Consider the following 12,440-nt stretch of genomic DNA (forward strand, 5'->3'; position numbering starts at 1 on the left):
TACAAAGTCTTTACACATCATTTTTTGCAAATTTTATAGTATTTATATAAATGGAATCATACTGTAGATGCTATTTCTAATATGATTTTTCAATATTGTGGCCATCCTCTTAGGTTTTTAGGGGATCCCTTGAAGCAGAAAGGTTACGTATTTTGTTTCCATTTTATAGATGTCAAGATGTGATACAGAGAATTGTTACCTAAGGTCACCCAACTGATAAGAAAGCTAAGTTTAAATTCTCTCGGATGAATTTAAAGAACTCTTATTTGATGTGGCAAAGAAAAATTTTTATCTCTGTACAGTGGAATTTCCCCTCTACTAGAATTTTGGGGTGGGACATAAATTCATCAGTATTTGCAGATATTGTGAGTTGGCTGCCTTCTTGCTTTACTGGATATTAGAGCCAAGACTCAGGGTGGGGGGGGGTCCCCTGGGGTAGGATTTTTTTCCCCATTGTCCACTGTCCATACTTACGGAGTTCTCCCCAGTGATACTTTGACTTGGATCTATTTTATTAATTAATTTATTTTTTTGTTTATTTTTGAGAGAGAGAGAACTGGGGGAGGGGCAGAGGGAGAGGGGGAGAGAGAATCTTAAGTAGACTCCACGCCCTGTGCAGAGCCTGACTTGGGGCTTGATCTCATTACCCTGAGATCATGTCCTGAGCTAAAATCAAGAGTCAGATGCTTAACGGGCTGAGCCAGCCAGGCACTGCTTGGATTTGTTTTTTAAAGATAATAATAGCTAATGTTTATTTGGCACTTACTATATGTCAAGCACAGATCTCAGCTGAACTGCTTTTTGGAGCAGATACTGTACAATTCACCGTGTTAAGGCTTCCCAGTCAGTGGTTTCTCAGTCCACTCAGAGTTGTGGAGCCATCCCCACACTTGCTGTAGAACATTTTCTTCACCCCAAGAAGGAACCCCATACTCATGAGCAGCCACTCCCCACTTCTCCCTTTATCCCTTCCTCTTTGGAATCACTAAGCTCTTTTCTCTCTCTCTCTTCTTTTTTTAAGATTTTAGTTATTTATTGACAGACAGAGATCACAAGTAGGCAGAGAGGCAGAGAGAGAGAGAGGGGTGGGAAAGCAGGCTCCCCGCTGAGCAGAGAGCCCTATGTGAGGCTCGATCCCAGGACCCTGAGATCATGACCTGAGCTGAAGGCAGAGGCCTAATCCACTGAACCACCCAGGCGCCCTGCTCTTTTCTCTCTTGATGAGTTTTGCCTGTTCTGGAAATTTCATCTAAAGGGACTCAGGCAGTATGAAGTCTTTTGTGTGTGTAATGTTTTCGAGGTCCGTCCACGTTGTAGTGTGTGTCAGTATTTCGTTGCTCTGTGTGGCCGAGTGACCTTCTGTTAGATGGCTCTGTCACATTTTGTTGATTGTTTGTCAGCTGATGGACGTTAGGCTTGTTGCCAGCTCTGCCTCTCTGAGCAGATGTGTCCAGGGTTTGGAGCAGATGTACATTTTCGATTTGCTTGGGTCTATGCCTAGGAGGGGAATTTCAGGGTCGTATGGTAAGTCCATGTTGAATCTTTTGGAGAAACAGCCAGAAAGTTTTCCGGACCGGCTGCACCATTTTGCCTTCCCGCCCAAGGGGTGCGAAGGGTTCTGTTTCTCCACGTCCTTGCCAGCACTTGGTGTTACTGACTTTTTGATACTGGATTTTTAAACACTTGTTTAAGTATCACTGTGGTGACTCACAGTGTTGCTCAAATCAGGAAGGGAGTATCTGTTTTGAACTGTGAGTTTGGTGTTTTACTTTTGTGCAGAGGCAACCCCTCCTGCCTTGAGGACCCGTTTCCAAGGTTGGCTGTAAAGTGGGGCACGAGCTGTGACCCATGCGGGGCCTGGTGGGGTCTCATCCATTTCCATGTCCGGAGCCCCAGTTGGCTTCGCAGCGTTTCCCTTTGTAAACCCGTGTGTTCGTTCACTGTCCCTGCCTCTTTTTCTTCTCTCTCCCTCCTCTGCCAGGGACCTGGAAGCCAGAGCACAGAATGAGTTCTTCCGGGCGTTCTTCAGGCTGCCGAGGCAGGAGAGGCTGCACGCTGTTGTGGACTGCTCTCTGTGGACACCGTTCAGCCGCTGTCACACCGTGGGGCGGATGTTTGCCTCCGACCGTTACGTCTGCTTCGCCAGCAAGGAGGATGGCTGCTGCAATGTCATCCTCCCACTCAGAGAGGTAGGGGCAGCCCTGGCTGGCGCTTCCCGAGCCCGCCTTCTCTCCTTGAGCCCGTGGTGGCCGTGAGACTGGCTGGGCAGGGCTGCCCACCCAGCAGGGTTTTGCCCACTGCAGATGGGCCTCTGGAGGGAAGCACGGCTTGCATTTGACCAGTCCCCGTGTGGTTGTTGCTTTTTCTGTCATTCCTCCAACACCCTGAAATTTGCCTGGCAGTGATTGGCGAGAAGCACGTGCCCTCACCTCTGCATTAGTGTTGACGCTGTTCAGAGAAAGGCTCTGCCTCACAGTTAAAGCTTTTCTGTCAGCTCTTAGGTAGGATTCCACCCCTTGTACTCACAGAAAGGGGAAAGAGAAGAGGCAACTGACAAAAAACATCACCTTGAAAACGTCCGATTGCTTGGCTCTTGTGCCCTCCTGGGACTTGAGTGAAACACTTAAAAATGTTTCGTTTAATATGGATCCGGTCCCTTTGTACTTTAACAGTCTGCCGTCTGTTCCTGGAAATTCAGGGCAGCCTGAGGGTACTTCCAGATCTGAAGAGCTCAGTCCTTTGGTTTCAGGGCACGTCTGTGGTGAATGTACCCACCACTCTGTTTCCATCAGGACCTCCAAATTCTGAGCACAGTTGTTTGGGGAAACTCAGAATTTTTTATCCATGTGATCTCCTTCCATGTCATTTTGTAAATGTTTTCATTTTGCAAATGTTCTTACTTAGGAGTGAAGCAAGAAGACCAAGAGTTGTCTTAAACATTTGTTTGTCTTCTTGTTGTAGCTTATACATAGCATCACATTTACCACTTGACCCACTTTTAGGTGTTAGGGTTCAGTGGCATTAGGTACATTCACGGTATCATCCCACCATCACCAGAACTTCATCTTTGCCATCAGAAACTCTGTCCTCATTCGGCACTCACTCCCCATCCTTCCTCTCCAGCCCTGGGCAACCACTGCTCTACTTTCTGTCTCTGACTGGTACTACTCAAGGTCCCTCATCTAAGTGGGATCCTATAACATTAGCCCACGTGTGGCTGGCTTATTTCACTGAGCATCATGTCCTCCGGATTCGCCCATGCTGTAGCATGTGTCAGAATTTCTCTCCTTTTTAAGGCTGTATAATATTCAGTGTGTTGATAGATCACATTTTTGTTTCTCCGTTCGCCTGTTAACGGGTACTGGAGTTACTCTCCCCTTTCAGCTGTCATGACTGTGCTGCCTTAGATAATTTTTACTTTCTGCATCTATTCCTTAGGGCAGTTGTTTGGTTTGGCCTTCTGTCTGGTGATACCTAAATAGGTAGTCGAAATGCCTGCCCTCCTTTGTCTGTTGCCATACCTTTCATGGGTAACCTTTTGCAATAGGTGGTGAGCATTGAGAAGATGGAGGATACCAGTCTGCTCCCTAATCCCATTATCATCAGCATCCGGAGCAAGATGGCTTTCCAGTTCATCGAGCTGAAGGACAGAGAGAGCTTGGTGGAGGGCCTGCTGGGGAGGCTGAAGCAGGTGCACGCCAACCGCCCCGTGCATTACGACACCTCCCAAGATGAAGACATGGTATGAGGCTTAGAAACAGCAGGATCCTATCCAGGGAAGGTCTTTCTGACCATTTCTAGGGCAGTGGTTTCGGAAAGGAGTACACATAGCCACGATCTACTTGAGAACGGGAACGTTGTGTTAGGGCTGATTGGGCCTATGTATCAGACAGGGTATCACTTTTGGTACGTGCAGGGTCCTGAGTGGGTGCTGCACAGGTTAGAAGGTGCCCCATGCAGCAAGTGGTTCGAAGGGCCAACAGGGTACCCTGGTCACAGGTTAGAGGGGTCTGCAGGGCACCCCTTTTGAGGTTAGGGGAGTTGATGGGCACCCCTCCCTATATTAGAGCAGTTCGTGGGGTATCCACACAAGTTAGAGGGATTTACAGGGCACCCCTCCCAGGTTAGAGTGTTTGATGGGGTATCGACCTGCAGGTTAGTGGGCACCCTCCTCACAGGTTGGAGGGGTCAGTGCTCCCCACCCCTGAGGCTGAGGGGGATGTTATTTGGGGGCAGGTGGAACTTGTTAAAAGAGAAGTTACATTGTCCTTAAGGCCAGACAGCTGGAAAACAGATGTGGATCCACTGGGACCTCCTCTCCTGCTGTTTCACACCCGTCCCTCTCTTTCTTCACCTCTTTTTACCCACACAGTGACAGGGAGGAAAGGAGATATTCCCTCAGTACCCAAGAGCTGTTTTCTGAAGGTGGTCATTCTCCATTCTGGAAGCATACAAGAAATGGTGCTTGTCTGCCCCCTCTTGGCCCCATGCTGTGTATGCTGTGAGCAGCCTTCCCAGGAAAGCTTAGTGTGGACCATATTCTATCCTGAGGATCAACTCTGTTGGGCTAATGTTAGTCTCTTTCCCTTGAGACCTACATAGGCATGTTTAAGTATGTTACCTTTGGGGCGCCTGGGTGGCTCAGTCAGTTAAGTGCTGGACTCTTGATCTCAGCTCAGGTCACAATCTCAGGGTCCGGGGATCGAGCCCCTTGTCTGGCTCCACACTCAGTGGGGAGTCTGCTCGAGATTCTCTCTCTCCCTCTTCCCCTCCCCTGCTGGCTCACATGCACTGTCTCTCTCTCAAATAATTAATTAATTAAAAAAAAATGTTACCTTCATGCCTCCAAAGGCAAAACAAAGACTCTTCCATAAGTACAGTAATGACTTTCTTCTAGCTCCCTCCTTTTTTTTTTTCTCCTTTCCAGCAGACTTCACCTGTATTTCATTCAACAAGCATGTGCAGTGACCACAAGTTTGGGGATCTTGAAATGGTGTCCTCTCAAAATAGCGAGGAAAGTGACAAAGAGAAGAGCCCACGGCTCCACCCCGAGGCCCTGATCTCTGTCTTCCAGCAGGCGGGCAGCCAGAGCCCAGACTCAAGAATGGTGGGTGACCTGGCTCTGCCTTTGCAGGGCCCGGGGGAGCTGGCACGAGTGGGGGTTCCCAGGTGTCCGACCTGATGAGGGCTGTGCACCTGCCAACCCCAGCCCTGCAGGCCTTGAGGGAGCAGGTGTGGTGCCGGTTGCTGGATGCCCCAGTAGCTGGCACCCCTCCCTCCCTCCCAGACAGGTGGAAGGGCTCAGCCTGTGCCAGTTGCCTGGGCACATCCGGTTGCATGGAGGATGTGGTCGGAGGATGTGGTCAGAGGACCAAGGGCGATGGCTTTCCCTACCTGCCCCTTAAGTGGCTCTTTGACACAGCTCTTGGCCATTTGACCTGGAGAGCCACCAGTGCTGTCCTTTGTGGGATCTTGCAGGTGCAGAACAGGCATTTTTCCTCTTACCCAGGGGTGTCTGTATGGGCTTCTTTTACAGTATTGCTTGGTTCTCTCCTGGAACAAAAGGTCTCCTATGCTGTAGTTATGCTGTAGTTCTACTGGACAAAAGATATTTCTGTTACATCTCCTTATCCTTGTCCTCTTTGTAGGGAGAACCCGAGGGAAATGTCATGCCCAGTGGGGTAAAGAGGCTAGAAATTGTACAGTGAAAAGACATCGTGTCCGGAGGGAGGCTGCATTGGGACCACATGTGCTGGGGGTGTCTGTGGACATTACTACCCCAAACTGTGTCTTGTTGCCCAGTGGGCTACTATATAATTGTTAGCTTTATTCATTCAAACCAGAACCTTCTGATATGCTTTACACAGAGCAGCTCAATGAACTCCTGACTAAAGCTGTAAGAATATTGAATATATATGGAAGCTTCTCCCCTTACTAGAGAATGCAGACAATGAAAAGCATATTAAACAAGTTGCTTAAAAGGTACTAATGACTCCTGTCATCTAGGGATAATAATTTTAAAGGATTTTTAGTTGCCTCGAGAAATGGTATCTATCTTGTGTCTGATAATGAGAACAGTGGGATTTTTTTCAGATTTCAGTTTTTCCTCTGGCTGCCCTGGAGATCAGGGCAAGTTATGATCCCCCCACCCCGCACTGCCCCCTTGCTTTAGTTCACCCTCTGAGCTGACCCATGTTTCAACAGCTGGCTTGGTGTCAACATCCTGAGAAGCTTCCCCTAATGTCCCCGACTCCCACCCTGCCCTCCCAGCTGCTCTAGACTTGAGTACTTGGACAAACCTACTCTTACTATCCACTTTGCCAAGGAAATGGCATTTTATTTGTGTAAGCGCTCCTGCTGGGCTCTGAGCTCCAGAAGGCCTGGTTCTCTGCATTAGTCATCTTTACATCCTCTGTGCCTGCAAGTGTTTCAAAACATTTGCTAAACCAGTTGCCTGTCACTCTTGGTCCCTCTGGTAACAGTGGCAGCCTCCCTCTGTGGTGGGTTGTGGATGGTCTGTCCTGGAAGGCTCGGAGGGACTTCTTTGTACATTAACAGCATTTCCATCTCCAGTCCAGGGAGCAGATAAAAATAAGCCTGTGGAACGACCACTTCGTGGAATACGGTAGAACTGTGTGTATGTTCCGCACAGAGAAGATCCGGAAGCTTGTAGCTATGGGGATCCCTGAGTCGTTACGTGGCAAACTCTGGCTGCTTTTCTCAGGTAAGTGTTTCTGGTATGTTGAGGCTAACTGATATTTCTGGAGCAGAGGCCCAGATCTGAACAGCATAGCATGTATGTGCAGACAGGAGCTCTCTCTCTGGATTTTTCCTACCACGTTCCCAGCCAAGAACTTCAGCACCCTTACTGTGTTAGCCTGAGACCTCTGGGCTGCAGTGTCTTCCTTGGCCAATGTGAGGTCTAGCTGAAGGGATTGCCTCTCCTTTAAAAATAACTTTTGAGTCTGTAGATTGTCTTGAGAACTGTAAAGGACCTCCTAGAAGCGAAGTGTCTTTCTAGGACATATGTTCTGAACTAGACTAAACAAACAGGGTGCCTGGGTGGCTCAGTGGGTTAAAGCTTCTGCCTTCAGCTCAGGTCATAATCTCAGAGTCCTGGGATCAAGCCTCATATTGGCTTCTCTACTCAGTAGTGAGCCTGCTTCCCCCTCTATCTGTGCCAGCCTCTCTGCTTACTTGTGATTTCTTTGTCAAAGAAATAAATAATTATTAGACTAAACAAACCAACCCTCTGTACATTGTTCACTTGCAGTGACATTGAAATACATCCCCAGCATACTTTGTCAGTCCCTCCTCCATGGAAGACATATGGCATCCCCAGGAGACACCATTGCGGAGATTTTGGCCCTACTTTCTCCTCCTAGGAATTGCCTAGGCCATGCCACGATGACCTTGTCTGGCCTCAGGCCCTCAGACTCTCCCTCTGCTGCTGTTGGGTGATGTCTGGGAATCCCTCCTCAGGACCCTCACCAGCAAGTGGGCAGAGATGGGGACCGACTTCTCTCGAGACGTGCTGAGCAATGTCTCTGCATTGCGGGTGGCCGTTTTGTCTGGCTCAGTAGGAGAGGTGGGGCCTTGTAGGCAGGAAGGGAAGGCCCCTGTTGTCCAGTGGTGTGGCAGGAAGGTAATGCCCCTATTGTCAGGGTGCAGCCGGAGGCCCCGGGAGGAGGTCTGCTCTTCCTCAGTGACACTGCTGTCCTCAGATCAGCATGAGCCTCCTGGAGGCCAGGCCTGGGTACCTGTCTTCTCCCTGCACCTTCTTCTTCTTCTTCTTCTTTTTTTTTTTTTTGATTTTTCAAATTTTTTAAAAAAGTTTTTATTTATCTATTTGAGGGAGAAAGAGAGAACAAGCAAGGGGAAGGAGAGGGACAAGCAGACTCCACATTGAATGCAGAGCCCAATGTGGGGCTTGATCCCAAGACCTTGAGATCATGACCTGAGCTGAAATGAAGAGTCAGATGCTTAACCGACTGAGCCACCCAAGTGCCCCCTCCCTGCACCTTCTTAAGTTCCTCCCTCCTGTGGCTTCATCCCGGATCTTCACACCACTCATCTCCCTTCCCTCTTCTCAGTCTCTCCCCTGAAGAGCCAAGCCCATCCCCTCTCTGGCCCAGGGTGCTTTTTTTTTGCTTTCCAGCACAATTGCTGGCATGTGCTTACTTGGGATTCATTGATAGGTCTATCACTGCTCACCTTGTTTCACCTGCGGAGTCCCTTTTGGCTGGTTTCTTCATCAAGACAGGCCTTTTTGAAATTAAAAATGTCTTCTTTATTTTTATATTGAATGAAAACAATTTCAGAGTTGAAAGGAAAATAGGAATGAAAGAAAATCACACGATTCAGCTTAACCACCTACAGGGGATACCTGTTGATGCCACGGGCATAGAGCCTGCCTCTTTAATGAACATACACACACATTGCAATAAAAAAAACAAACCTAGCTCCTCAAGAGCTGTCTTTCCTTCCAAGTGGTAGTGTTGACAGAAAGACTGCTGTGGCGTTTAGGCTGTCATGGGTTGAGTGGCAGCTGTTAGTGTTAAGTGTTGAGTACAGGGAAATGTTGTAGTGAGTGTTTGTGGGGTGTGATGGGGAATCACGGTCGCAGAAGGTTGAGTCGGGGAGGGCAGTATACTAAACCCCATCAGAATTTAAAAACCTAAACTGGCGATTAATGGTGGAACTGGGCCCCTTCGGCTTGTCCTGTTCTCCTGGGACCTCCCTGCATGGGGCCAGCCTCTGTCCTGGAACCCCGCCTGCTACCCGCGCCCCTGTGGGACCACAGGTCCAGGACCACAGGTGCTTGGGTGCTGGCTGATGAGGGAATGGGAGCCTCATGCACTGTGGACGCCTCACCCCTGAAGTCCTCTCCCTGTCAGAGGCCTGGGAGGATCTTGGTGGTAGGTGGACTGGGCGGGGTCGCCCTGCCTGTCATGAGCTCAGCCTCTGAATTTTTTTTTTAAATTAACATATAATGTGTTATTTGTTTCAGGGGTACAGGTCTGTGAATCATCAGGTTTACACAATTCCCAACACTCACCATAGCACATACTCTCCCTAATGTCTGTCACCTAGCCACCCTATCCTTCCCACCCCACCCCCCAGCAACCCTCAGTTTGTTTCCTGAGATTAAGAGTCTTTTATGGTTGTCTCCCTCCCCAGTCCCATCTTGTTTCATTTTTTCCCTTCCTACCCCCTCCACGACCCCACACCCTGCCTCTCAAATTCCTCATATCAGAGAGATCATATGGTAATTGTTTCTGATTGACTTATTTTGCTTAGCATAATACCCTCTAGTTACATCCACGTTGTTGCAAAGCCCCTGAATTTCTTGTTGCAGCTTGTTGGCTCCTTGAAAATTGATTACTAAACAGAAGTGCACCTTCTTGTGTGTTTCACACATACGTGCTCAGTAATTTCATGTTGAGTTAATGTATGAAAATTGTGTGTACGTCTGTATGTATAGATACACACATCTATCCAATCTTCCTATTACTAGAGAATACAACTTGGGAAAAGCGTATTAATACAGCTGTTTCTGGTATGAGCTGTTTCCCTCCCTATATTCTTAGAAAAGCCATATTGTTTCATTTTTTTTCTTTTTTTTCTCGTTTTTGGCAGAATGAAAGTCCTTTTGGTTTGTGTGTGGTCTCAAGATATTTTCTGTCCTTCAAGTAATGAGACCCTATTGAGGTCTTCCAGCAGGAAAAGCCCCCTCCCCAGCTTGACTCTGTCCTGGTAACCTACCCCCTTGAAAAAATCCTTTTAAATCATCAGATGCTGTAACCGATCTCGCCTCGCATCCGGGTTACTATGGTAATCTGGTGGAGGAGTCCATGGGAAAATGTTGCCTGGTGACTGAGGAGATAGAGCGGGACCTGCACCGTTCCTTACCAGAGCATCCCGCCTTCCAGAATGAAACCGGAATTGCTGCTTTGAGGAGAGTCTTGACAGCCTATGCCCACCGGAACCCCAAAATTGGGTACTGCCAGGTAGGGTGTGCAGTGGAGGAGCAGAAATCTTTGAGTCCGTGTCTTGTGTTGATTACCCAGGCTTCGGGTTCTGTTGTTCTTGGCTGTCTGGTACCCAGGACGGTCCTGTGTAGGCTCTGTGCTTTTGCTTTCCTTAAAGAATGTATTAAGTAAGGCCTCAGGAATCATCTCCTTATAGTCAAACAGGTTGATGACTTAAGATTAGAAACTTTACCTGGTGCCTGAAAAGAGCAGTGCACATGATGAGTTGCTGTCCAGAACAGGACAGTTTGTCTTCACTGCCTCTCCAGGCCTCCACTGTAGGATGGCAGTGATAACGCTTCTGTGGAGCTTTATCTTTCTAGACCTCTGCAGAAGTTACAGGGATTATTTTTAAAATCTCCATGCTATTGGGGGAGCAAAAAATGTTTGTGGCCGATCCCTTTCCTTCAGGAAGCACAAGTGGAAATAAGCCGCCCTCTAAGTAGTTGTTGAGTTTACTTGGAAAGTGTATTCAGGGATGTGGTAAACAAGCACAAAATAGAACCCGGTAAAATAAAATACCCCTGCCCCCACCCCAGCACTAGATGGGGTTAGAGAAGTTTCTGATAGCTGAAAATAGAAGAGTTTAAACTTTGTTTTCCCATGAAAAGCAAAATCAACCCATGAATGTTGTGTGTGTTTGTGTGTGTGTGTGTGTGTGTGTGTGTGTGTGTGTGTGTGAGAACATACACACAGAATAGCTGGATTTGACTTGAACCTGAAGCCCGCACCACAGCTGGCCCCAGCATTCCTAGATGGGGACAGTGACAGAAGGGTGGCTGGTCATTCAGCCTAGGGTGTCTTGTGGGGACCGTGTTGATAAACTCAGTCATTCCACTTTACAAGTGTCAGTGTGGTTGGGCTAGATGGGGTGTCTCATCGGCAGCCTTGACTTCTGTGGACCCTTTGGGCTTGTGTGGTTTTTCATGTCTTCTGTGGCACAACGTGGTGTGATGCTAACCACCCTCTCCTCTGTGAACCTGTGCAGTCCATGAACATCCTGACCTCCGTTTTGCTGCTCTATGCCAAGGAGGAGGAGGCCTTCTGGTTGCTCGTTGCCGTGTGTGAGCGGATGCTGCCCGACTACTTCAACCATCGGGTCATTGGTAACCTGTCTCCTTCCTCCTCCTCTTCCTCTTCTGTGCTTGGGGAGCAGGGCCAGAACCAGGGCAAAGAGGTGTTGACACATCAGTCCTTGTCCAGAAATCCCCAGTACAAACGCTGTTTGGCTCTTGAGTGTGCAGAACCGACAGGTGTAATCTCTGTACCATTCTGCCGAAAGGGTGGAGTAAGTTACCTGAAAAGAAAAATGTTGAGGTTCAAGAAACAACCTGAAAGGGAGGGTGGTTTGGCCCACCCTACCCAAGGAGCACACACAGACAGATGTCCCCTTTCCCTTGTGGAGACTCCTGAGGCTGGACCTGAAGGGCAGCCTGGGACCCCCCTCTCCCTCGACTTGTATACAGTAAGTGAGAAGGCTCCTTGTTGGCCCCCCTGCTCTGGGCTGACCTGTGACCCCACCTGGTGTCTTCCTTTTCTGTGGCCCATTGGAATCTGCATTTCCCCTGTGGTCTAGCACCTCCTAGTGGACAAAGTGATAGAAACGTTGCTTCAGCTTGCTGATAACTCTCAGATACCCTTTCTGGAGATGCCCTGAAATTTGGGTAGCAGCAGTGGAAACAGAAACGAAAGAACCAGTTTGAGACAGAATTTGGTAAAAGACTGGAGGTGGGGGCAGGTCAGGAGGAAGATGCTCCCGAAGACTGGAGTCAAGAACTGAGGGAATGTGAGGACCCCCTGGGAGTAAGCGGGGGCTGTCTAGGAAGGACGTGCCACTTGGTGCCTTTGGTGGCCTTTTGGGATGCCTTAGACTGTTTTCCCTGGCTCCCTCCAGGTGCCTGAGTGATGGGCTTCCTTCCCTTTCCACTTGATGCTGGGGGAGGCAGCTTAACCTTGTACACAATAGCACAGAATCATCGGAGCCACGGGTAGGCAGGGTCACGGGTAGGCAGGCTGCCAAAGCCGCCATTGGTTGATGGTGCTGCTGGGGGGCAGTGCCTACTCCTCAGTGACCAGCAGAGCCTCCATGGTAATGGGTATCCCTATGTGAGCACCGCCGCAGTACAGCCTGGAGCATTTCCATAACCCACCAAGTCCCCTTCTGCCCCTTCCCTGCCACAGGCAACTCTTGCTCCTGATGTCTGTCACCACAGGCTAGTTGGACCCGTTCTTGAACTCGATCTAAATGTAATCATGGAGAACGCACTCTTCTGGGTCTGTTTTCCTGCTCACAACACGAGGTTGCTGGAGCATTGGTACTCTGCTCCTTCTTCTGGCTGAGTCATACTTCACCGTACTCTCAGACCGTGATTCATTTATCCAGTCACCTGTTAGAGGTCTGAATTGTTG

General features: G+C 48.9%; 1 protein-coding gene across 11 annotated transcripts in view; it reads left to right on the top strand.

The window, feature by feature from the left end:
* Positions 1–12,440, top strand: part of TBC1D8 (TBC1 domain family member 8) — a 103,128-nt gene that overhangs the window by 74,218 nt on the left and 16,470 nt on the right. For 6 of the 11 annotated variants that reach the window (XM_032351783.1, XM_032351773.1, XM_032351777.1 and 3 more), the window contains 6 exons: positions 1,982–2,189; positions 3,548–3,742; positions 4,928–5,107; positions 6,559–6,724; positions 9,796–10,010; positions 11,020–11,137. In XM_032351783.1, the coding sequence (XP_032207674.1) occupies positions 1,982–2,189; positions 3,548–3,742; positions 4,928–5,107; positions 6,559–6,724; positions 9,796–10,010; positions 11,020–11,137 (1,082 nt within the window). The remainder of the gene's footprint in view (positions 1–1,981; positions 2,190–3,547; positions 3,743–4,927; positions 5,108–6,558; positions 6,725–9,795; positions 10,011–11,019; positions 11,138–12,440) is intronic. The other 5 variants (XM_032351776.1, XM_032351778.1, XM_032351780.1 and 2 more) reach the window with 3 other exon arrangements.

The sequence above is a fragment of the Mustela erminea genome, chromosome 7 (assembly GCF_009829155.1).
Source record: "Mustela erminea isolate mMusErm1 chromosome 7, mMusErm1.Pri, whole genome shotgun sequence".
NCBI lineage: Eukaryota > Metazoa > Chordata > Mammalia > Carnivora > Mustelidae > Mustela > Mustela erminea.